We start from the raw sequence: 26,857 nt of genomic DNA on the forward strand, positions 1-26,857 counted from the left end.
TATTGAAAGAATTAATGATCCCAACTCATTCATTCAGGAAAATATTCTCATCTTTTGAATCATATACTGCCAATTTTGCCCTGAAAACACATTCATCTTGTAATTTACTTCTTATTTAAAAGTTGTTCATCAGTATCCCAGAGCAGTATTTCCATTTCCTATGTTGAAAGAAACCATGCACCTGCCAGTGGGTCATTTGACATAGTGAGAGAATACTGTTCTATTTAAGATGTCAGGTTAAAGAGGAGATGCCACACTCTTTGCTGTGAGACAGTCCAGCCTGGTAAGAACCACAGAGCAGACACTTGGCCATGATGCATGTTCTGTGGCCTAATCACATTCTCAAGTGGCTACAAGGAACAACACAGACTGCTTGCTGAGGCAGGAGAAGGCGATCTGCAGAGTACGGATTTTACTGAAGGATACTTTCCTTGATTCTAGCCTAGGGGATTTTTCTATAGTTGAAATATAGTTCCTGATCATCACCTGAAAACTATGGTACCTCTAAATGGCAGAAATTAATGTAGAAATTATGTATGTGTGTGGCTGGTTTGGATTATGTCCAAACCAATATAAAATTGACAGGCTGCATTTTTTCACCTGTCAAGAGCAGAGTTAGTTACCTAAGGACTTTGTACTGCAGGGAACATTCATAAGCAACCTGTGTTTAGAATGACTGGATCCCAAAGCAGGATCTCTGACCACCACTATGTTTAGTACAAAGCAATGTCTACTTTTTGGAACCTTTCAGATATGTGCAGTGTACCTGGTCATGTCAGTTTTCTGGAACATAACAACCAGAAATAAGCAAAAATGTAATGAGCCAATCGTTGATGTAAAATTTCTGCCCCCAAGCTCATGTACTTTACTTAATGGGCAAACTACCTTAGTCTTCATCGCAGGATGACTTACTCTTAGTTTACACCCAACGCTATAAAGTTGGGCTTTTATTGTTTTTTTGGCCCGGTATACATCTGAAGCTGCTTGTTACTAGGAACCCTCCAGAGTCATAGCTTTCAGTCTTGCCTGTACATTGGAATGATTTAGGGAGCTTTTAAGAATCCCAGTCCCTGGGCCATGCCCCTACACTAGTACTTTTCATCTTGGGGCAATTTTGCCCCCAAGAGGACATTTGGTAATGCTTGGAGACATTTTTGGTTATTACATTTGGGTTAGGGGACAGAAGCTCTTAACGTCTAGCGGGTAGAGAGCAGGCCTCCCCAGTGAATAATTAGCAGCCCAGAATGTCTATAGCACTAAGGTTGAAAACCCTATAAGCCAGAATCTTTGGGGCTGGGATCCAAGCCTCACTAGTTTTTAAAGCTCTCAGGTGATTCCAAGGTACAGCCAAGGTTGAGAATCATTGCTCCATTGTTGTGGTTCTCAAGCTTTCCCAGCATCAGAATCACACAGAGGGTTCATGGAGCCAGATTGCTGGGCTGTACTCCCAGAGTTTCTGATTTAGTAGATCTGAGGTGGGGGCTGTGAATTTATCTTATTATTGTATTAATTTTATTTAGTTATCAAAGTAGAGTTTACACACAGCATTTGCATTTCTAGGGAGTTCCCAGGTGATGCGGACAATGCTGGCTCATCAACTGTACCTGGAGAACCGCTGCTCTAGAAGCACCATGATCAACAAAATATGATAGCTGACAACCAGATAGTGCAGGAGGAGCAGAAATAGTATAAAATATAGACATATGAAATAAAAAATCATAGTAGTTTAGGGCCTGCATCCCACAACCCCCTCGCCCCAGTAGTCCCTAAAGTCATCAGTACAGAAAAGTATAGTTAAATACTGGGTGACTTCACTGTTATGCAAGACCCAAATGTTATGGCCTAATGTGTCAGGCCTCACCAGCATGGCAGTACAGAACAAGGCTGTTTTTCTCCCTAAATTCAACTTAGGTTGTGAGCTCAGAAGACTTAGGTTGAAGTCCAAGATCTACCTGTTACTATGTGACCTTGGGTAAATCTGTCTCATTTCTTTATTTGTTAAATGGGGTGGTTCTCATACCTCCAACAATGGTATGATGACATTCTGGGGGGGTTCAATCACGAAAATGCATATGAAAGAGTTCTGCACACTGAATCTGTCCCACACAAACATTAGTTATTTTGAACTGCTATAATTTGTAGTCATAAATGGAAATGTACCATTTATGTACAGCTTAAGGAAAATAAGATAATAGGAATGAATTTATCCCTCTTTATCTATTCCAGATGTCATCTTCTGCCATTTAATGCTATTACTTAGACATTACTTTTGTTATTGTCATGGCATCTTAATAATGGGATAAATAAAACCAGTGGCACATTTTTTGTGTGTGCTAATTTTCCTTCCAGCCCATCCGGTGCGGCTGAGGGATTCTTTTCCTTCCTTCATGCCACTCCACCCATCCTAGACAGGAATGAGGGATTTATGAATACAGTCTATAGTAGCTGTAAATCTCAGATTAAATGTTCTCCTCACCTCAACATGAATTATGGTAGTGTCACTTGGAATTAAAGATGATGGAACGGGTACCACTGTTCAAAAAGTGGGGTTCTAAGATTTTCTTTCTTGCTGGCAGAAGGGCTGGGATGTAGAAGTTGAATAGTCAAATCAGTAGTAAACAAGAACAACTTCCAAAAGCACACATTGAGTTAATTATCATGCCTGTGATGCCCAGGACAGGCAGTTAATGAGAACATGCTCTCTGGCTATTGCAGATCTCAGATAGGATACAATAAAATAAATCACTGTGCGTGACTGAGAATGGATTTTGCTTTTATGTTTTAATTGCTTCAGGATTGAGGCAGAGTTTTAATAGAGATAAATGAAGTAAAAACCGTGGCTTCTACTCTAGCCACACACATTTTCCTTCGACAGGCTCCTCTTGTCTCCTGACCAGCCCCAAATTTGGAGTGTATGACAAAAGGCAGAGCAGAAGCAGCAACCCCATAAATATTCTCAATTCTGGTACTGGGTGCCCTCAGTGACCCAGGGGGATGGAGAAGCACTTCTTTTTATTAAATCAAGTGGCTTGGCATGGCAGTTAATAGCTCTGCTATGTTTCTGTGTGATCTTGGCATGTTGATTAACCTCATTGCTTTTCAGTCCCCTCCTCCAGGAAATGAAAGCAGCTACCTCAGAGCAACAGATGAGAATAATCCTTCCAAACAGAAGGATTAGCAGAAGTAAGCATCTGGAAGAATGAGCCATGTGTACAGCCTGTTGTTATCAGTCTCTACTTTTTGTCCTGTTTTTCCATGAGAATGTGAAGGATGATCCCCCAGGTCAGGAGGTACAGGGCAGTAGAAGATGGCACAAACAATGAAAGGCCTCATTCCCAAGGAAATTGCTACCTGGAAGATGGACAACAGAACAGTTCCTAAAGAAGCTATAAGCAACGTTCCACGGGAGTCAAAAGAAGGAGAGGGTGGTATGGTACAATGGCAAAGAGCATAAGATCCAGAATCACAGATGTCCACTGGCATAACTTAGACAGGTTAGCTGTACTTAAGAGAAAACTGGAGATGAAAAGAGACTCTATATCATATGGTGGATGCGGGTCTGAAGTGAATTAATCCATGCAAAGCACTTAGTACAGGGCCTAGCCCATCACAGACCTAAGTGTTAGCTCCTGTGGGGCACTGCACTCCCATGGGAAACATGGGATTGTTGCTACTTCTTGCTGTCTGTAGCTTACACTTTTGAATATTCAGTGTTTCAGTTTTTGCTTAGCTCTTAACTTTTTAGAATCTGAAATATATAGCTGTTAATAACAACCAAGTGGAGGACAGGGGGAAAAAAAGAGTAAAATAATTTTTGAAACCAGTGATCCAAAGCCAAGAAGGTTTCTTCCTTAGAAGAAAGATGGTTCACCCAAGATACGGGCTTATTATCCTCAACAGTCTCACTAACCTGAAGGCTGGGAATGAAAAAAAATGTGTCTTTGGAGTAACTCTGTTTGCTGTAAGGATGCCAATCTAGAAGAAGGGTACCCGAGACTTTTTATTTTGCATGCATGAAACCAAAGGATCATTGAATGGAGAAGAAACATTAGAAGAACTCAATATTAAAATAACCAGGTCAGTGCCAAATATACATGTCAATACTTTAAGATTTCATTCCTAACAGAAGATCTATGTTGGAAAAAATGAACCCTGGCTTTTCCCAGATGGAGAAAAGACTCTATATGTGTCATGACTGGAGACTTACATTTTCTTGTAACAAAGTGCAAGCATAGTTAATCAGAGAAAATAAGTGGTCTGACCTGGACACACAATAAGGCCCAAAACCTAATGAAAAAGTCTTATTGTTTCTTTTAATCAGCAGTTTATGGTAGTACATGCTGGTACTTATTCAAAAGAAACCTGTAGGCAAAACCAAAGCAGAACAAAGCAAAACAAAACAAACTGGTAGAAATTCCCCACATATAGATTTAGGGAGTAGCTACAAAAGACTTATCAAGAATTGTGATAAGTAGGAAAAAGGGAAAACCAATAGCATATTAGAAGGCATGCCACTTATTTGATGATTTAATACACAAAATCTTAAGAACTGGAGTTAGTTCCTCACTGTGAAGTATGTCATGAGGTCATAGGAAATTAATCATCCTAGGTGTAATTATATAAAAAATAGTGAAAGGGAATAAAGTGGAAAGGAGAAAAAAAGTGAGTGGGAAATATCAGAAAGGGAGACAGAATATGAAAGACTCCTAACTCTGGGAAACGAACTAGGGGTGGTGGAAGGGGAGGTGGGCAGGGTGTGGGGGTGACTGGGTGACGGGCACTGAGGTGGGCACTTGATGGGATGAGCCCTGGGTGTTATTCTATATGTTGACAAATTGAACACCAATAAAAAATAAATTTATATATATAAAAAATAAACAATGAACCAACCAAGAAATGGTAGGCAGCATAAAGAAATGGTACTGTATGTGTCTTGGTGGGGGAGGGGAGAATATAATTGATGCTGAAGCTGATGTATTATAGAACATAAGGTTGAGGTGATTTTGAATATTTAATAATAAAAAGCCATTAGACACTAAAACTTCAAGATTTCCAATAGTTGAGACATAAATTGAAATAGATAAACAGACCTGATGTCTGAATTACCAGTCATGTAATGATACTTCACCTAAGAATGACATGCATTTTAACAATTTACCATTAAAGTTTTAGACTGGCTATCTTTTGGGGAAGTGCTATGTATGGTATACAGAGTATTAAAACCACAGAAGTGGGATCCGTGGGTGGCGCAGCTGTTTGGCGCCTGCCTTTGGCCCAGGGCATGATCCCGGAGACCCGGGATCAAATCCCACGTCGGGCTCCCAGTGCATAGAGCCTGCTTCTCCCTCTGCCTATGTCTCTGCCTCTCTCTCTTTCTCTCTCTGTGACTATCATAAATAAATAAAAAAATTAAAAAAAAAAGAAGCATTTAAAAAAAGAAAAAAAAATAAAACCACAGAAGTTATAATTAATGGAAAGAGAGAAGAGTGGAACATCTTAAGGGGGAAGTTGGAAATCCTGACCTCCAGCTCCAGTCCTATCAGAAATCTTTGGGCCTTGCTTTCCTTCTCTAGTTCTGGCCCAGCATTCCTTATCTCTAAATTCTTTGCCAGCTCATAAATTATGTGATTTTTTTTCACATCAGAACTCCAGTCTATAACTGGTTTCTCTGAAACTATTATCAACTCCAATTATCCCTAATCTTACCTCAATCCTTCCCTTCATTTTATATGATTAATTTTTTCCAATTTCTTTTTTCCCGTCTGTGACTGTTTTAGTTTTTTTTTTTTTTTTTGTGCTTTTTTTCTACTCAAAAGGATTAAGGATGTCAAAACCTATGGAATCCCATAGATTGAAGCATTGAGCCTATGAATTTACCTTGAATGAATCAACAGTATTTTATTACTCTCTAGGAAAAAGCTAAAATATTTAGTAAATTTGTTCAGTAAGTTATAAAGTATCATATTTAAAATGTAATCCTGACTATATATAAATGCAGGAAAAAAATAGTAGATAAGTAGCTATTTTAAGCTTCCAGTCAAGAGTCTGTTAGTACGATAGTGTAAAATTAAGGCTTTCAAAAAGATTTTGAAAAGGAGTTTGATATAACTTTGTCTTATTTATGGTTATTTGGAAATGACATAACATTAAATTCTACTACTCAAGACATATAGGTTACAACCTAGTTTTGCTTCTAAGCTAGATATTTGATATATACCACATCTCTAGTGTAAGCATTTTGCTTATTTTTAGTGCAACCTAGAACAGAAAACATACAAATTTGGAGTCTAATATAATTAGTCTACAGTGATGCCAGGGTTCCTTTTCTAGATACTCGATTACTTAGAGATACTTGTCCTTGCTAAGGAATATTAACTGCCATGAAAATCAGTCATTTAACCAAATATTATTAAGATATTTATTTTAGATTTATAAAATCATATCATTTCAGATTTGGACAGGTGCTTAGAGATCTTCTAGATCTGTGGTTTTTTTAAATTGCTGTCTGTGACTCCCGAGGATCCCTGAGAACCTTTCATGAGGTCTGCAAGATCAAGGTATCACTAGCAGATTACTGCCTTTTGCCCTGTTGTACAAAAGCAATGGTGGGTAAAACCACTGGTGCCTTAGCATGAATCAAACAGTGGCACCAAACTGTTTTAATAGTCATTGTATTCTTTACCATGGCACAATAGCAGAAAAAAAATTGTTGCTACAAGAGTAATGGTGAGGGGTTCAGCAGGGTCACAGGCTATAAGAGCAATATACAAATACCAGTTGCATTTCAATATGTCAGCAATGGAAAATCCAAAAATCCAAAAATGAAGAGACAATTTTATTCAAAATAGTGTCAAATATTTAGGAATACATTTGACACAAGAATTGTATGATGTGTACTGAAAGGTACAAAATATTGGAGAAATCAGGTATTTAAATACATGTTTATGGATTGGAAGAATCAATACTGTTAAGATGACAGTTTTCTCCAAATGCATCTAAAGGGTCAATACAATTCCTGTCTAAAATCAAGGAAATGAATAAGTTCATCCTAAAGTTTATATATAAAGGTAAAGAACCTAGAATAAGCAAAACAATTTTGAAAAAAAGAACGAAGTATGACTTACAACATGTGTTTAAAAATTTACTATAAACTACAGTAAGTTATAAATATAGATAGGATGGCAGTTGCATAACAATAGACACATAGGTCATTGGAACAGAAAAGAAAGTCCAGAAATAATATCTTACATTGATCATCAAATGAGTTTTGACAAAGGTGCCAATGCAATTCAATGACGAGAGGGTAATCTTTTAAAAAATGGTGTTGGAACAATTGTATATGTCTATGCAAAAAAAAAATGAACTTATATACTTACCTCATATCCTACACAAAAATTAATTGTGATCATACATCTAAATGTAAGAGCTAAAATGTAAAACTGTTAAAGAAAACATTGTATAATTTTTTTTGGGATCTTGGCTTAGGAAATATTTCATAGATATGACACCACAAACATGATCCATAAAAGAACAATTTGATAAATTGTATTTAGTCAAAATTAAAAATGTTGTTCCTCAAAAGACACCATTAAGAAGATGAAGAGAAAAGCCAGAGAGTGGGAAAAATATTTGCAAATCATATATCTGATGAAGGTCTTCTGTCTAGAGAATATAAAAAACTCCTACAATTAAACCAATATAAAGACAAATAACAATTTAAGAGTGTAGGAGATTTAAATAGACATTTCACCAAAGTAGATATACAAATAGCTAAGAAAACTAAAATGGAAAGTACTCATAATTATGAGTCTCTTAGGGAAATAGAAATTAAAACCACAATGAGATACCATTACACATCATTAGAATGGCTACAATGAATAAGACTGATAATAAGTGTTGGTGAGCATGTGGAGGAATTGGAACTGTCAGATAATGCTGGTGGGACTGTAAACTGGTACTACCATTTTTTATATTAATATGATCCAGAAATATTATTCATATTCCTCCAATATTAGTAATTTGTTTATATTTAGTTCTACATAATTTTCTGATGTGTAGGTGTATGTATCCATCACCAATCAAGATATGGAACAGGTCCTTCACCACAGGGATGCCTAATGATATTCTCTTATAACCACACTTCCTTTGCCTCCCCTCCCCATTCCTAACTCCTAATTACCGCTGATCTGTCCTCAGTCTCTATTTCAAGAATGTTAGATAAATGGAATCATACAGTATATAATCTTTTGAGATTGGCTTTTTTCACTCAGCATGGTTCCTTTGCAGTTTATCCAAGTTGTTGTATATATCAATAGCTTGTTCCTTTTTAATCTTGAGTAGTATTGTATGAAATGTATGTACCATAGTTTGTTTAAACCACTCACCCACTGAACTATGTCTGAATTGTTTGTGGGTTCTGGTTATTACAAATAAGCTACTATGAACATGCATGAAATAATTGCATGAACATAATTTTCATTTCTTTGGCCCAAGAGTACAATTGCTGGATCTGACAGTAATTGCATGTTTAGTTTTATAATAAATATCTAAACTCCTTGCTACAGTGATTCTACAATTCTTCATTCTCACCAGAAAAGTATATTTATTTTAGCCATTCTGATAGGTGTGTAGCGGTATCTCACTGTGGTTTTATATTTTGCATTTCCCTAATGGCTGATGATGTTGAACATCTTTTCATGTGTTTATTGGGTCATCGTATATGCTCTTCAGTAAAATTTCTGTTTATATCTTTTCCCCATTTTCTATTTCTGTTTTTTGTTGTTGAGTTTTGAGAGTTTTCTACATATTCTAGATATTAGCCTTTGTTGGATTTGTTGATTGCAAATATTCTTTTCTGTTCTGTAGCTTTCTTTTCTTCCGTCCTTTGCAGAGTAAAAGTTTTAAGTTTTGATGAAGTTATATTTATCAATTTTTTCTTTCATAGATTGTCCTTCAGGTACCAACTCTAAGAACTCTTTACTTAGTCCTAGATCCCAAAGATTTTCTTTCTTTTGCCCGTAAAGTTTTATACTTTTACATCATCATTTAGGTCCATAGTTTCAAACAAATTATTTTTAATAGTGGTAAAATATATAGAAGATGAAATTTACCAAATTAGTCATTAGTTATGGGTCATGGATGTCTTTAGCAGAGAAGAGGTAGTTTCAACAGAATGAGGGGAGGCATTGAGGATCAAGGAACCTAACAAGGGATCGAGTGACAAATATTAAGCCCTAAGGCACTTACTTTCTCCACTCACTCATTTATCCAAAATTTCTGGCTAAGCAATAACAACTTATTAGATGTTATCAATTCTGTACCAGCTTTGTTTTCTGGACCAATTCCACAACCTATTAAACGTTTATCATTTCATGAGAGTTAAGAGTTATTGAGTTAACAGTTATAAGAGTTATTGCAAACAAGTAAAGAATATCAAAACCACAGTAGAGGTGGATCCTGGTCTATCAGCTGAGAGACTGCATGTATTATTTCAGCCTGAAAGCAGGACCAATTTGAATTAGCATCTCTGTAAGATTATAAATAGCTCAGTGTTCTGGTTCACACAATTGGAACTAAAGACGTTGACTCCTCACATTCTGAGAGTCTATGCTCCCTGCTTCTTTCCCTCCCTCCTTCCACCTCTTCTCTTCCTAAATATACATGAATTGTCTTCTGTGTACCTGATGAATTACACAGTACCTAAGAATTGAGTCCCAGGGATGAATGCATCATCCAACCCTGTCTTCTTTCTTCCATCCCCTGTAGCACCTCCTTCTTTCCCTCAACAACTGAGAAATACACAGAAAATATCTGATGCCACACAATTACATGTATACAAACACACACACACACACACACACAGAGTGTATAAAAAATGAACACAGTATTTCTTATCCTTTCCCCACTTCTCCTTTGTCTATGACATGGCCCTTTGGTCCACTATCAAAGAAACATTCCTTGAATTTTATAGCAGAGAGATAAAAAACTCATTTATTTTAAATTATAACCATGTAATTTAATTGGCCTGTTGAAAAGATATAAAGTGTAGTGATTTTCTGATAAAATAATTTCAAATATGTAAAGGTTTTGTCTTTAAGAATTTTAGACAGTCCCTTTTTTTTCCATATGAAATTTTCCTGAAATAGATAGAAAAGTCTTATTTCTTCTTTTTCTTAACTGAAACATGAATGGCTGCCCAAAGATCTGGTCACCTTAATTGGTCATCTTATTGCTCTTGTAATGCTATGAACATTTCTAATTTAAAACTTCTTCAATTTTAATCAGAAATGCATGATTTGTCTAATAGATTTTATGAATATCTGGTCACTAAGACCCTCAATGAGGCCAAAGTTCTGATGTGTGATAACTAAATGGCAAAGACAAAGAGACGGTAACAGTCCTTGGCTGTTCTTCTGTTAGTAGTCACCTCAGGAACAAGCCTACTAGGTATCATTATGCCTAATGGGACTTCATGAGCTGGAGGGCCCTTCAATATTTTTTCATATAAAAATAATGATTTGAGAGATCAAATGATTTTTTTTCAGGATCAGTCACAGACCATTTAAAAAAAAAAGAAACATATTTTGATTTGTTGGGATTATGCCCATTTACCTTTTGGGGGCTGGAGGCCTAAGCCACTTAAAATAGCAAAGATTATGAAGATGCAGTAATATTTTTGAAGTTCACGTCTTGAGCTTTGACTACTAGGGAACAAAATGAAGGAGAATGAGAGGCAGGGATGAAAAGTAGGTGCAGGGTAGTCGGTGAGATGCCACAAGGGTTGATAAACTTTTTTGGTAAATGGCCAGATAGCAAATATTTTAGCCTTGGCAGACCATATGGTGTCTGTCAAAACTATTTATGTAAGTAATGGGTATGGCCGCGTTCCAATAAAAGTTCATTTTTTAAAAAAAGGCGCTGGGGTCAGATTTGGTCCACTGGTTGTAGTTTTCCCACCCCAGGGTCAGACAATCAGTAGAAAGCAGAAGACTTGAGTACTCAGTGCTTGCAGATGAGGCCCTGGAATATCCCTTTTAGTGTATACTACTTCCAGATTCACTTTCCTTCCTTTATGATGGTCCAGGAGCTGGAGGCAATTTTAAGGTCATTCCATAACACCAATGAAAATATTACTGTGAAGATAATTATTTCCTTGGAACGAAAAGCAGGAAAAGTTTCAACAAATCACTAAGTTTAAATGCATATTCATAAGATTTCATAACCCAGCGCTCACACATTTCATATATTTCTTGATCCCTTCTTAGAGTACGTATTATATGCATTGTAAGACCACTGTAAGTTCCATTTGAAATTGAGCCAGTGGTTTTGACGAATACAATTTCTTTTTAGGGATGTTCCACAAATTTTGTGGATGACATTAAGAAGGATTTTATTCTGTTTCAGAAGCGACCAACTTAGTAAATTTCTACAGCAACCCTCCCTTACCAATCTTATTTTAGTATAAGGTACTATATATATGTAGTATATATATAATGTAGTAACCAGATTACAATTAAACCTCCAAGTTTTACCTAGCAACAAACACAAGGTATGTCATTTAACAAAATTAACCTCAGGGAGATTGTGTGGAGAATTTCATCAATTCAACTTAAACTCTCATAACATTTACTGTCTGCAATCATGGTTTTTAAATCTGTGTTTCATGGTGTGTTTTAACATTTTAAAATAAATAACCATTTACTATAGCCATAATGGAAAATGCTGAAACCTAATTTTATTTATGTAGCTCTTGAAATTAATTTGAATAATTTTGTTTTAGCTGCATATATTATTTTGGGAGAAGGAGAAATGACAGTGTTTCTGTTTTCAAAGAAAATGTTAATAGGCGTTTTGCATTCAAAATGTTTTTCATGTGTATGTGTTTGGTGCTCTCAAAAACTGCAACAAACACCAAAGTTTAAAATTACCCTGGCATTGGGCTAACTTGATTGTGTATGTTTGTATTCTCAAACAGAATGTGTGCCACTTAAAGTCATGGTTATCCTAGACTCATGTTTTCTATAGACACTTAGCAAATGTATGAGTTGATTTGGGGATTATCCATTATGGAAGCAGTTAACAGATTTGCTTACAAGGCAAAGAATTACAATGAACAAAATTCACACATAATGCCACACAGGTCTTTACAGCATTTAGAATTAGAAAAAAATTCCTATTTAAGAAATCGTACTTAATTCCTAATACTGTGCCATGCCTTGGTAACTTGCCATGCCTCCAAAATTACTGATCAAAATTTATATTAAAGATATATAATCAATATTCATGTTAGAATATATATTTTATAGATCTATGTTGATGTGTAAGTATTACATATATTTTATATACATATGTAGGTCATATATGTATGTATATATATATTTCAGCATCTGTATGCATACAAAAATGTATATGAGAACAAGCACTATTCTTATTAGCTCCAAATTAGAAACTATTTAAATGCCTACATACAGTAGAGTGGATAATAAATTGTGGCATATTCAGACAAGGAAGTACTACACAATTATGAGAATGAATAAGGTACAACACAACAATGTGAGTTACTCTCACAAACATAATGTTGAGCAAAAGAAGCCATATGGAGAATATATATCATATGATTCCATTTATGTTAAATACAAAAATAGGCAAATTCATGCTATTAGGAGTCAGGAAAATGGTTGCCTTGGGATTTAGGGTGGTCAGTGACTGAGGGACTTCTGGGAACAGGTAATCTTCTGTTTCTTGATTCTGGTTATGCAGATGTGTTCATTTCGTGAAAGTTCATGGAGCTGACATGTACATTTTTCTGGATGTATGTTTCAATAAAAATTTTAAAAACTTAACACAGTATTATGGCTCTTAAATTATGTAATATTCCCCTAATTTTCATAGGTTTTAGGTTTTCCTAATTTTCAGAGGAAAAACAAATCTGGGAAAACAACAGAAATAAAACAGTGTTTATGACATAAATTACATTATTTTAAAGGAGAAATTTTGGAGTGTTCTAGACTTTTTTAATGGAATTAAGTTAAAGGTTCACAACAGTCAGAGATTTTTTTTTTCTTTCTTGGTACAGACATTCTGCAGAATTGCTTCATGAGACAGAAAACCCATGTGGGATGAGACATAGTACAGTGCTTGGTATTTGGCAGAGATGTGTGCCCATTACCTTTCATACTTTGACAGACAATGGTTGTGGACGTTTTTAACATATTCAATAATTGCTTGCTTTACTTGTTGCTTTTATAATTAGGGGTATTAAAATTATTTACTTAAATATTTACTTATTTGAGAGAGAGAGAGAGAGAGAGAGCACGAGAGAGCGGTGGGGAGGGAGAGAGCGGTGGGGAGGGGCAGAGGGAGAAGGAGAGACAGAATTTTTAGCAGGCTCCACATCCAGCTTGGAGTCCCAAGTGATGCTCCATCTCACAACCCTGAGATCATGATCTGAGCTGAAATCAAGAGTTGGATGTTTAGCTGACTGAGCCCACCCAGGCGCCCCTATATAGTTTTACAGTCAATGGCATCAGTTCACAAAGCATATAGTTCATATGTAAATTTTTTGAAATTGAGGATTTCTGACTTATTTTTAAATATCATTTGAGGGCAGCCCAGGTGGCTCAGTGGTTTAGCGCTGCCTTCAGCCCAGGGCATGATCCCGGAGACCCGGGATCGAGTCCCAGGTCGGGCTCCATGCGTGGAGCCTGCTTCTCCCTCTGCCTGTGTCTCTGCCTCTCTCTCCCTCTATCTATCTATCTATCTATCTATCTATCTATCTATCTATCTATCTATCTATCTATCATCATCTATCTATCTCTCCTGTGTATTCTCACAAATAAATAAATAAATAAATAAATAAATAAATAAATAAATAAATAAATATCAGTTGAGACATATTCCCAAATGTCCTCCATTGTGTTTCACACTCCCCTTCTAATTCTTGTGCATCCACTAAACTTAGGAAGGAAAGTCTAGGAATGCAGCATTTAGTTTCATCAATAAAATCTGATGTTTCCACACCAAATAAAACTATGGGCTAGCCATAGACACTCATTTTCTGTCTCATATTCACAGAAACATGGCCCAGCCTTCCCAGCAATAACTGAGTGCGACACCTATTTGGTAAAAAGTGTCTCTCTGAGCAGGTAAGCAGATGCATGTTTCTAGGTAAGCAGTTCATCAAGAACTCAACCTTTCTTTTCAGTTTATTATTTTACTTTCTGGCTCTTTTCTGTTGGTTGACCTCACTGACATGACAATGAGTATAGAATACAGAAGTCTGCTTACCAGATGTACCAATGTAATCTGCAAGATTTACATCATAAATGCTATTCTGGAGAGCAATCTCTGTATTGCACACATTTTCCTTTATGATGTGCTACTTCTGTCTTAAATAAACAACTAAAGAAGCTGTTGAATTTAATGGGGGAGAGAAAAGGGTCTGACTTGATCTTTGAAGACAGTCTTTGAAAACATAGTTCTATACAAGGGATTGCATCTGGATGACTGCAAAGTTTGCCTTATGAGGTATATGAGACAGAAGCAGTATGGCTGCTTGTGTAACAGCATGGTCTCTGAGATCACAGTGGATCCAAATCCTGGCTCTGCCACTTGCCAGCTGTGTAACCCTGAGGAAATCCCTTAAATATCTCAGTTTCTTCATTTTTCAGGCCACAGCAGTGCTTCATAGGTTTATTGTGAGGATCGAATAAGTTAGCCTGGCACAAAGCAAACACTAGTTAAGCTGCAGGTAACACTATTCCTATGTTCTAATGTATTTTAAGATTTTATATTTTTCCCTCGTTGATTCAGGATGTGCTACTCCATGCGGTAGCCAGAATGCCAAATCATGTCACTCATCTGTGCTTAACTGTCTAAAAGCTTTCCATCTCACTCTGAGGAAAAGGATAAGGGCTTTATAAAGATGTACAGGTAGGGTGACCATGTTCCCTGGTATTTTTAGGACAATCTGGGTTTATGCCTGTTGTCCAGATGCAATGATTGACAGTATCTCCTTTCACTCTCAAAGTATCCTGGTTTGAAGGATATAATATATGGTTACCTTATTACTAGGCCCTATGTTATCTGCTTCCCCCCATCACATGCCCTGCCTGCCTATCCCTGTGACCTCATGATACCACTTTCTCCCTTCTGCTTACCACAATAGCTTCCTTGCTGGGCCTTTAACCCTCCAGGCACATTCCTGCCTCTGGGCCTTTGCACTTGCCATTTCCTCTGGCTGGAATGCCCTTGCCTTAGACAGTGGCATAGTTTGGTCCTTTTAAGTTTTAGGTTTTTATTCAACTGTCACCTTGATTGAGGCATTCTTTAGCCACCCACTCTGAAATTAATATCTTCCCCCCCTTCTTTCTATTTTTCTTTCCTATTTTAATTTTCTCTAGCAGTTATCTCATATGCTATATATTTACTTATTGCACTTGCTTATTGTCTTGTTCTTCTATTAGAATGTAAGCTCCATGAGGGCAAGGATGATTTTCTTCACTGCTATTTTCTCAATGACTGGTATATAGTAGGAACTCAATAAATATCTATTGAATGAATAAAGGAAGAACATTTAGAGAAGAAAGATTTTTTTTTTTTTGAAGAAAGATCTGATGTCACTGAATGACCAACTGGCCAATCCACTGCCATCACCATTAACTTCTAGTATAAAATTTGATAAAAAAAAATAATAGGGATCCTATGTTTAGGATTAGTGTTATGAGAAGCACGATCTGACCAACTTCCATTACTGATGCTCTATTCTATAAGTAAATTATTTTAAAAGTTGAGATGGCAAACATTGTCAACAAAACTCCTAGAGATATAAACTCTAAAAGTAACTTCTTTTTTTGCACATAGAAGAATGGTATTAAATCTTCCTGAGGGCACACTTGATCTTTGCTTCCTGAATCCAGGAACACTGGGGACTTCAAATCTTCCAAATTTAAGTAAACATGTCAGAGCACATGGTTTTATAAAATTTTTGATGTTCAAGCTTAAAAATAAGGCTACCAAAAATTAATACTGAGTGATATTTACATTTAGTCTTCTTACTGAATTCAATTTCAACCATTAACTTTATAATGTAGTAAAGTTTTTCCAAGAAAAGCTAGAGCTAGTTAAAAATAAAATTGTAGCTATAGAAAGCAGTTATTCTAACTCCCGGGAGAATATGGTAGCTCCAGAAAGCAGTTGTAGAATTTCTGGCACTATATCACATTTTTTTTTCAGTATATCAAATTTATTTTGACAGAATTTCTTAGAACAGTCCTTACATAAACACTCTAGTCTTAGAATCAACTTCAGAAACAGTAAAGTTGATTCCCCATCCTCTCATTTTAGTGCCCACACTGTTTCTACCAACTATATAAGCTTATATGATAAAGAAATAACATTCATATCCTAGCAACTTATGAGATGAAGACACCATAGAAATATTTCAAAATGAAATCACCCAAATATCTTTTATCGATCCCAGTGCTTGAAGCTGTGCAACATTTACACATACACATAGTTTATCATGTGAAAATTGTTTCTCAAAAGTAAAACTTTCATGCCTCCCTATTTTATGTTAAATTTAGAACACAGCAGCCTCTTCTATGAGCTGAAGTGTTTGATGGAGGAATATCATTGGCCATGCTGCTTTAGATCTCACCATCTTCCTAATGAGAACAGGACTGAAACCATCTCTCCCTCCTTAGCCATGGGAACAATCTTGCAGTTATGGATGGTTTCCATCTCCCATCCCCCTAAAGTAGGAATAACTGTGCTGTGAGCCAAATGCTGAGGGTTAGCAGGGTAACCTCACATGAGAATAATTACTTAATATGATCATGAGAGAAAGCAATGAGGTTCCCAGACACAGGAAACGAAAAGTCAGAATGGGAGGTAGAGTTGGAGAGGGCTCTGAAGCCTTTCCAGACAAGCAACTTCCTTGTAACAAACAGCAAATTGGGTAATAAATTTATCACTCTGTCATTTTATGTGTACAGATACTCTAAAATCAGCTAGTTAGCATAACGAACTTTTGCAATGCACATATGTCTTAGCAATGCTATAAACTCAACCTATTTCCTGTTCTCTAAAGAGCGTAATATGAATGCTCATTTTGATATTCCAAATCACTTGTAGGTTTAATATTTCAATCCAAATCACAAATCCAAGTGTGCTCAAAGAATGCATATTGCTCAGAAACCTTGAAAAAAGACTTCAATTGATTGTATGTGCCAGACAGTGGAAGGTAAACAACACAATGTCCAGACAAAGGCAGAGTGGGAAAATGATCCTGTTATGTGCTGCTCTGCTTTGCACACATTTCTCTCAGATTTATGGAGTCTGAGACATTCCTGGTTTGTAGGAAAAAAGTAGAAATTCAATAAATTAAAGCTAGTCAGCTTTTAGATCTGGAATTGTATGGGAGGAAAAACATTCTCATAGAAGCAAGTAGTATATTTTCTTATTTTACTCATTCATCAAATGCTTTTTAAGTTGGGTACAATGCTGGATACAGGAGATACAATGATAAATGAGAATGATGGCAGCTTGCCTCAACAGTCTTGCAGTCTAGTGGGGCAGACAGGCAAGTGAACTGGCAAAGACAGTCAAGTATATGTTAAATGCTCTTTCAGAGTTAATAGAGGGTGTCATGGGAGCACGTCAGAAAGGCAATAACCCAGTTTGGGTCATAGATACTTGCCAAAGATAAACGTTTAGGTGGAGATCTGAAGAATCAAGTGGGATAAGTTGGAAGAGGCATGAGGAAAAATATGCCAGGTAGAAAGATCATCTTGGTATTTATTCTCAGACAGGCAAGGTTAAGCTAGAGTGAATGGAGGGAAAGTGTGCAGAGAAGTGCCAGGAGGGAAGGCAGGGTCAGAGCCACCCCACAGGAAATGTTTAGCTGGGATGCAACGGGCAGAGATCTTAGTCAAGGGACACATTTTTTTTTTTTTTTGCAAAATTCAGGGAATACAGTTTTTATTCCTAATTTTATGGTTATAGCACTATTACTGGAGTGCATGAGAAAGATCTGCTTTTATTTGTTTGATGAGGAGTAAAAGGAAAACACCACTGTTATCATATATGCAATAATTTGGTGAATAATTTGATCAATTTGGGGGAATATTACCATGGGTAATATCCTGTATCTTGTACATAAATGGAGATTTCCTGTGACAAATTATCATCATTATCGTCATCACCATCAATATTTTAACTTGAAGATCTCTGGGAAATCTGATTAGAAGTTAATTTTAACAGTAAAGACCCTAATAAATCAGATCATATCAATAAGCACTTATTGAACAACTAACTACTTTGTTTGAGACACACAATCCATAAGTTGTGGCCATTTATTTTTGAGACAGGAGTTGCCTTGGTGATCTGATGTGTCAAGAAACAACTTTTGTATGGCTGCCCCAAAAAAGAATGGATTCCAGTTGCACAAGATGTCAAAGGCTGTGTGAACATGGAGATAACTGGCTCTAAGTGAACATCTCTGGTTTCCACATTGCTCAGATCCTCTGCCAGAGCAACATATTGAGTCTTGATTTTCCATTGCAAAATATTCCTGATAATTTCAAACAGAAATTGTATTTGTTTATTTTTCATTGTTGTCCTCAATAAGAGGTGGATTCTTAGAGTGGACCAAATTAGTAACCAACAATCAGTTATTGGAGTCTGTCACTGGCTAGTTAGCTTTTACCCCACACACTGAATGGAGACCTCATTCACCTACAGTATTATCTACGACATCACTGGTTTCAACTCCCAGCTATGCACATCAGAGATTTCTATGCTAGCCTTTGGGCTTACCTTCTTCTCTCTTTCATGGGCCATCATTCTAACCCTCTCCAATCTACTTCTGTCATAAACATGTTTCCCCACATTCCTGTTTCTACTGATTGGGCTGAGGTACAGTGGTTTATGAGCATATCCATGTGCACGTATGGGTGAACTGTTATCCTAAAAGTACATGATGGCAAACTTTGGCTTACCCATGCACAAACATCATTTTTAGGGTTTTCACTGTATTCAAAATTATAATCCATCTTCCTATAGATAACACTTCAGGGCATTAACAGAATCTCATGAATCATTACAGAGTACAGTTATTGGATTCTGTACTTCTAATATATTTTGGCATTTAGTAATTGGAGGTTGAGACCCTAAACACAGATACAATGTTTAAATTGTTTTTGCCATTATAGTGAATGTAAACAACTTATATACAGATTAATTTACTGGCTAAGTTTGTGCATTTCTTGAAAATTCATGTATGAGAAAATTCAATTTCTTGACAAATCAAATCCATCATCAGTTTAGGTTACAAGTGTGTATATTTGAAGGAGTCTGTAACTCCCTCCTCTCTCCTGTTTTTGTTAGTCTTCTCATGTAATTACTGATGTTCTGCTTTTTGCATAACTAAAAATTAGAGTTAATCCTTTGATAAACTTAGCAATCTTTTCTTCAACACTGCCATTTGGAAGGCCCTTATATGCTCCAAAACCAACAAGGTAAGTGGCATTTATTTGCTTCCTTTGATTCCTTCTGCTTTACATTTTATTGTCTCAGACTTTCTGATTGTATTACCAGGGAGCTTACCTGTGTGTGCAGGTATAAGCCAGGGCCAGAGGAGTCTCTCTCTACTTTTTGGCTTATTTCTTCTCTCTGCAACATATATCTCCAGGCTCATTTTTTCCCATTTAGGATCTATATATGCTTCAGCAGCAGTCATTCAGTGACTAGATGTAGCCTCTCTGAGAATGTTATTTACTTTGGGGTAGTGATGGCATTTTTGACCAGAGCTGTGTATACATATTGGGAGCTGGTAAGAAGTAGGTGAAGTGTGGTCAGAGTAGGGAAGATCTTGAATACCATACATGTGAACTTTTTGGTGTTTTTTATTAAAGCAACACTCAGTAGGTGGAAGTGAAGACCAGTAGAGGCTGGTCTGAAGATAGATCAATTAGGAAACTTTTGGAAATCAGGTGTAGAATGACCCCTTCTTCCCTGTTCACAGACCATCAAGAGCCACTCAGTACCAAACAAAATGGTAAAGTGAGATGGACAGCTGCTACTTTGTCCTGCAACACAGGGCAGCTTGCCATGGTCAGAGGAATCCACAGGTCTGATATGTGAGGCTCCAAAGCATTAGAATCTTAAAGCAGGAGCAGCTGCCAACAAAAGGCATGAGGGCCCAGAGCTCACATTGCTTGGAAGGATTTCCCTGGACTGTCCTGGGCAGAAATCAGGGAAACTGCATCATCTTATGGTCTCCTAACTTAGAGAAGAGACTGACAGAATGAGTAGGAATAACCCCCCAATACTGTGAGGCTTTCTAGCTTACTCGCATGTTTTCTTCTTTTCCTCTGGAAGAAGATTAAAATAACTAAAGCTTATATATATTTTTTAACTCAAAAGATTTACTTCCTAAAATGAATATTGATTAAATGACTCATTACATGAGTTTTAGAAAACCAGAAACTACACAAAGTTACTCCTGTGGTGTAAAAACTGTCAAAGTGTCCACATTATTTAGAACTACAATAAAATATATTAAGCATTGGATTCCCAAGAGGGAAGAATGAATCATATGGTCAAATGAGGACGTCTAAGTTATTATCCATTGTTATATGAAGGTAAAACAAAGTTTTATTTGATTTTTTCACCAATTGGAGATATTCCAGATGATCTGATTTCAAATGTTGCTATGGAATACAAATGACATTTAGTCTAGTGATTGGCAGGTGGCACCTCAAAGAGATAAGGAAGTCTCCTGCCCAGCAGTTGTAGATAATGACTTTCCAAAAAGTTTCTTTGCAAATGGTCAAATGGGAATAGTTAATTCAGAGATAATTATTCTCCTGAGCCCTGCTGGGTTGGGTAACTAGTGTATATGTGTGAATAATCAACATTTGATACTCTACAGTGTATTTTTTGTATTTTTGTATTTGTATTTTGTATTTTTTGTATTTTATATTTTTGACTGGAGCCAAATTTTGAATAAGAGTCATATAAAGATTTTAAATCTATTATTAAAGAAAGATATCATGAGAAAGTCAAGTATTTACATGTAATATTTCATAAAGAAAAAATGAATAACCTTCAAAAAATTAAAGTTCTGTAGCATGTGCTAAACATTTTAAGTTACTTACACATTTTCATTTTGCATCATAGTTCAGTTCTAAAATCCCATTTTAAGTTCAAATAGAAAATGTATGTTTTCGGGGCACCTGGGTGGCTCAGTGGTTGAGCATCTGCCTTTGGTTCAGGTTGTGATCCCAGGGTCCTGGTATTGAGTCCCACCTTGGGTTCCCCGCAGGGAGCCTGCCTCTCCCTCTGTCTGTGTCTCTTGCTCTTTCTGCATCTCTCATGAATAAATAAATACAATCTCAAATAAAAACATGTTTTCATGTTATTCTGTGAAAAGATATGGTATATTTTTTAAAATCATTTTTGTCTAACTTCCCCAATTTTGCAAACAGTATATTGGAGTAATTCTGGAATGTTTTTTATTTGTAATATTCAAGATTGTAATCACTGTTTTTGGCTATATTGTTAGGACTTCACTGTGTGGCTGCTTTTCCTGATAGGCAGGCAAGTATAATTTTGCCATTTAAGTGTAACCGCAAGACTTACTTAAAATTTATCAGGTCTTCAGACAAAATTTGCCATTTAAAGTCATATTGCAGAATATTATTGCTCAGAATAGCTTTGTTCTTATGGATAATACATAGAAGAAAAAAAATAAAGGCTGGGCTTAGAATAAAGACATTTTGTAACATCTGGCACAGACCACATGATTTCCCTTGAATTTTAGGTTATTTGGATTCCTACAACCATTTTCCCTCATAACCGCTAGACCAAATATGAAATACCTAACTCCTTCTGGCTTGAGTTTTTTTTGATACTAAGCAGTCCCTGAGGTGAGGTGATCACAGCGACAGTGGGTTATCTACCTCTCCCGCTGAAGCCCCAACCTTGTCTAATTTGTCTCAGAATCCTTCCTTCCTCACTCAGGGTTGGACACACAGTGGTTCCTTCATAAAAACTGCATATACCAAAGAAAACGAAGGGGGTGACAATAAACAGATGCCTGTTTTAAAGAGCTTTAGTGACACTGTTCAACAAGGTTAGCAATAGCCCGCGAACACGTGGACCCCGTCGTCTCTAAGTCACCCAGGTCACTGAGGTAAGCTAGCATGCCCTTTGGCTTCCATCATCAATCCAGATAGTCAAAAGAAAATAGGTACTTTTCACTTCAAGATGTACCATGGATATTTGGCTGCTGAACGGCAGCACCTTACAAAGGTAATGACAACTGAAGAGATACTCATTGTAAGTACTACCTGGGCTCAGTAGATCTCACCCTGCAAACCAAATCTCAGAAAAATCCAGTTGCTTCCCAAGATTGCCCATCCACTCAGCAAGCTGAGGGCTGGCATAAGAATCTGCTTCGTTAAAGACCATGACTTTGAATAGTCATCCCAGAAATCGGATTTTGTTAACAACTGAGTTACCAGGTGAATGTAACATTTAACTAATGATAAAAATTTTAAATGCCACAGAGTTTGAAGGTTGCAGAAATCACTTTCAGTAAAAACATGGACTAAAATTCCAAAGGTCTGCAGCAACTCTCTTACTGTGGAATCAGAGCATATGTTCAAACCTGCAAATATATTCATGGTTACTTCCTACCTTAAACACATTGATAGGGAGATCAATGACCACATAGATAAGGTCTCCAAGGGCAAGGCTGGCTATCAGTGCGTTGGGGCCATTCCTCATACACTTGTTCTGGTAAATGATCCTGAGCAGAGTTGCATTCCCCACCATTCCCACGATGAAAATAGTACAAGATATCACAGTGTTAATGTATTTGAAAGCTGAAGTAATCTTAGTCTGCTGTGGGCAATAGCTGTGCATTGAGCCATTGCTAGGTAGGGCCAAATTAGTGGGTCGATGAGTGGTGACCAGGAAGCTGAGTTCTGTCCCACGAAAAGTGGTGAAATCCACTGGAGTGCTTAGGTTTGTGCTGTAGCTCTCAGGATGATCACCGATTACATATCCAACCAGCGCTACCCAAAAGGTCACCTTGAGACAAAAGGTTTCCATCGTGATGCAAATCTGAGGAAAGGGTTCTTATTGCGTTGCCTTTATACCCACACTTTTTTTTTTCACCTGGAAAAGAAAGGAGGAAAAATAATCTTGGTTACAAAGTCCAGCTGCCAATAAAATTATAGTCAATGATTATTTACTACTTCAAGTAAAAAGTAGTATATATTTGGTAATTAGATAAAATAATCTGTGTCAGGTTATCTCATGGCAGGAAAAAAAAAGAGAGAGAGAAGACAAAAGCTCCATTATGGCAAATTCTCTATCTCAGTCTCTGTCCCTCTGCCTCTCTGCCTTCTCCTCTTTCCCTCCCTCATCTCCATCCATAGCTATACTTTTATCTAGATTATGATATGGATGAGGATATGCCAGTTTTTCCTTTAGTAGATAAAAGTTACTTTTTTCTCTCTGTTTCAACTAGGCTGATAAGAACCTGAGTTACAAAAATCTTCAAGAGTTACAAAATGTCACTTATTAATGGAAGAGAAAAGGCATTATTTGCCAAGTAGAAGGCACATGGTATTAAGACTAAAAATTAACCAATTCTGTAATTAACAATTTAATATTCCAAAATGTGTTCCGTTTGGCACATGATAATGAACGTGAGAATAAAATGTAGCACACGTAGCCAAGTTTAAAGTGTTATAAAACGCTCTTTTAAAAATCAGAACTCTGGTTAACTCCATCAATACCTTTAACAATATCTTAGTTTCAATGAAAAATTACATAATTGACAAAGACAAGATATTTATTTTACTGAAAATCTTGGTGATTGATGTGTATACTCCACCTGACTGGAACTTTTTTCCTTTTCCATTCCTCAGAGATCATTATCATGATATTTGCCAATGAGTGAAACTGGGAGTAATGGCTTTTTCAGGCCAGGTACAGTATTCGGCTTTCCAAGGGACATCTGTCCCATGTGCTCTTTTAAACATCCTATACAGCTACATTTATAACTCCCACTGCACTGAGTACTTCACATGCAAGATGCTCTCTAATGTATCCCATGGTCCTGTGATACACGATTAGTTCCATTATAAACATTGGGAACCAGAGGCTCAGTAAAGGCAAGTAGCCTGTTAAGTCCACAGCTGGTAGTGGCAAGGCTGATTATCAGGCAGGTTAGTCTGACTCTGATCCTGAGCATTTAGCCACTGGACCACACCATCACTCATTCTTAGCAGTCTTAGGGCCCAAAATGTTTCAGCGGAAGTTCCAGAGCTTCGATGAAACAATAGACTCGAGAGGGTGATTACATGTTTTCAAAAGATCATTTGTTGTTTCTGCTTAAGTGACTTGCAGAGAGCCAAGTGGCCCTTCTTGTTCAGAAAGTCTAGACTTCTACTTCAATCCTTAAAGTAAAGATGCTGGGGTAATTGAGGGAGTTGCTGGTCACACAGCAATCAAAGGTAAATTTTAAAAAATGGCTCTTCCCCTTTAAATATTTTGTGAATTTTCTTCTCTGTGAGTTTTTAATGATTCTTTAAATGAAGACCGTAAGATCATTAATGCAATGGCATGTGTCTATGATTTATATGCCCAGGTCATAATTTAATTTTTAAAAATTGTGTCCCATTTTTTGATCTATTTATGGTTGGTATTGACCACTCTTAAGAATTTGGACAGTTATCTTGGGAAACCAACAGAGCTTAGGTTTCGACAATAAGTAGATGAAATAAGATTTATTCAGGTCGTACGGAAGGTCTGAAGTAAGTACAAGGTGCAAATACCATATACTTTTGCCTTCCCTGAGGTTTTTCACAGGAACCTGAAACAATAATGACATCGTATGTATATTAATAGCTTATTATGTATGCACCTGTTATCTGACTTGAGCTTTACAACTCTAGGTAGGCAGGGGCAATATTCCCATTTTAACTGTGAGGAAAATGAGTCTTGAAGAAGTTAAGGCTTCGTGATCAAGAAGTGGCAGGACAGGTATAATGCCTCTCTTTGCTCTGCCTAATTACAAGTAGTTTGCAGTGGTTTCCTGCTTTTTACAGTTTGGAGTAAATATCTGACTGAATGTTGACAGACCTACGAAGTGCCACTACTTGCATTCCACAGTGGAGACCAGGACTCTAAGAACAAAGCATATCATCATTCTCCGTTTCAGATCACAGATATGGGAGAAAAGAAATCCTTCAATACCTTGTGCTATTTGATGGCTAAAGCCTCCCAGTTTCCAGGTTGGAATGGACCCTTCAGCAATGTTTCCTTAAAAAATAAGAGAAAGAAGGCCTTTCCTGGAAACGAAGTGGCTCTTTGCCCAGCAGAGTCCACTAGGAGAGTATTTAGTGAACTGATCTGGCTATCATGGGCGTTATGAGACTGGGGAAAGGTACTACTAGTGGTTGAACATTAGCATGCTGGTTTGCTTGGTCGGCTGTTGATGTAGGAGCTAAGGAGGCCAAGGCTGTGGGTTCTTATCAAGGTGTGAGGTGAGCTAGTGACCCTCAAAACCATCAAAACCACTTTCCTTCCTCCGCGAGCACATCATTTCTGATGACATCTCCATCAGCTCTCTACGTGTATTTTATTATTATTATTATTATTTTTTATGATAGAGAGAAAGGAGAGAGGCAGAGACACAGGCGGAGGGACAAGTGGAGGGACAAGCAAGCTCCATGCTGGGAGCCCAACGCGGGACTCGATCCCGGGACTCCAGGATTGTGCCCTGGGCCAAAGGCAGGCGCTAAACCGCTGAGCCACCCAGGGATTCCCCTCTACGTGTATTAAGCAGCAGGGCTAAGGGATACTTGGCAAAGATGCGTGGGTATCATGTTATCATTGGGTGAAAAATACAATAAAACAAACAACAACAAAAAAGGCCTCTCAAATACATGTTACTCCAGGCATGAATCTGTAGCCCAATCCATGGATCTAAGTCATGCTGTGCTTGAAACCCTCAGTCACTAGACCCAGCTCTAGTGAAGCTTCTTGGGTTCAGCCCAAGGGCTGTAGATTCAGCCTTCTTCATATTTGGGGGCTGAGGATTTGGTGGAGTTCAAAAGCTGTTACTGAGGAAGAGGACTGAATCCTTAGGCTTACACCGTAAGCATTTAACATCTTGGATTTTTAGGATTAAAGATCGCCTGTAATTAGTAATTTGGAAATTCCAATCTTACCGAAATGGCATAAATTTAAAGCAGGTAATTTACTGAAACGATTGCCAAGGTGTTTCTCCATAGTTAAGGCGGCGGGGGGGTGCTACGAGGTGGGGGGAAAGCCGTGAACAGCAACACGAGGAGGGGAGGGGGGGCGGGGGGGGGAAGCCAAACAAATAAACTAGAACTTTTACTAGTTTGCCGCGGGCTCTGCTCTGTCCTTCCGGACGACGCCCGACTTTGATATGCCCCCCACCCCGCCGGCCGCCGACTTGTCCGGGAACTGCCCCAGGGTGGTGTCCGCAGAGGCTGGAGATCTACACGCAGCCCGGGTGTTCCGCACGTGAAACGCAACAAGTGCCCTTTGAAGGAGGGCGTCCCCCGACCCCGGCGCGCCCCTCCCCGCCTGCCCCCGTCTGCCCTCCCCGCGGCCCCGCGCCCCCCTGCCCTCCCCGCGGCCCCGCGCCCTCCTGCCCTCCCCGCGCCCGCCTGCCCCCCTGCCCTCCCCGCGGCCCCGCGCCCGCCTGCCCTCCCCGCTGCCCCGCGCCCGCCTGCCCTCCCCGCGCCCGCCTGCCCCCCTGCCCTCCCCGCGGCCCCGCGCCCTCCTGCCCTCCAGCCCTCGGCGCGGC

At 37.9% G+C, this 26,857-nt stretch overlaps 1 protein-coding gene and 1 long non-coding RNA gene across 2 annotated transcripts in view; one reads left to right on the plus strand and one right to left on the minus strand.

Moving 5' to 3' along the window:
• LOC129516827 (uncharacterized) overlaps positions 1-4,674 on the plus strand; it is a 110,838-nt gene extending 106,164 nt beyond the window's left edge. The window contains exon 4 of the long non-coding RNA XR_008665877.1: positions 3,104-4,674. This is a non-coding gene — a long non-coding RNA (uncharacterized LOC129516827). The remainder of the gene's footprint in view (positions 1-3,103) is intronic.
• Positions 1-26,857, minus strand: part of EDNRA (endothelin receptor type A) — a 57,266-nt gene that overhangs the window by 29,914 nt on the left and 495 nt on the right. Inside the window, exon 2 of the mRNA XM_055336280.1 lies at positions 22,702-23,184. Coding sequence (XP_055192255.1) covers positions 22,702-23,118 — 417 coding nt within the window. The 5' untranslated portion in view covers positions 23,119-23,184. The remainder of the gene's footprint in view (positions 1-22,701; positions 23,185-26,857) is intronic.

This window comes from Nyctereutes procyonoides, unplaced genomic scaffold (assembly GCF_905146905.1).
Source record: "Nyctereutes procyonoides isolate TBG_1078 unplaced genomic scaffold, NYPRO_anot_genome, whole genome shotgun sequence".
NCBI lineage: Eukaryota > Metazoa > Chordata > Mammalia > Carnivora > Canidae > Nyctereutes > Nyctereutes procyonoides.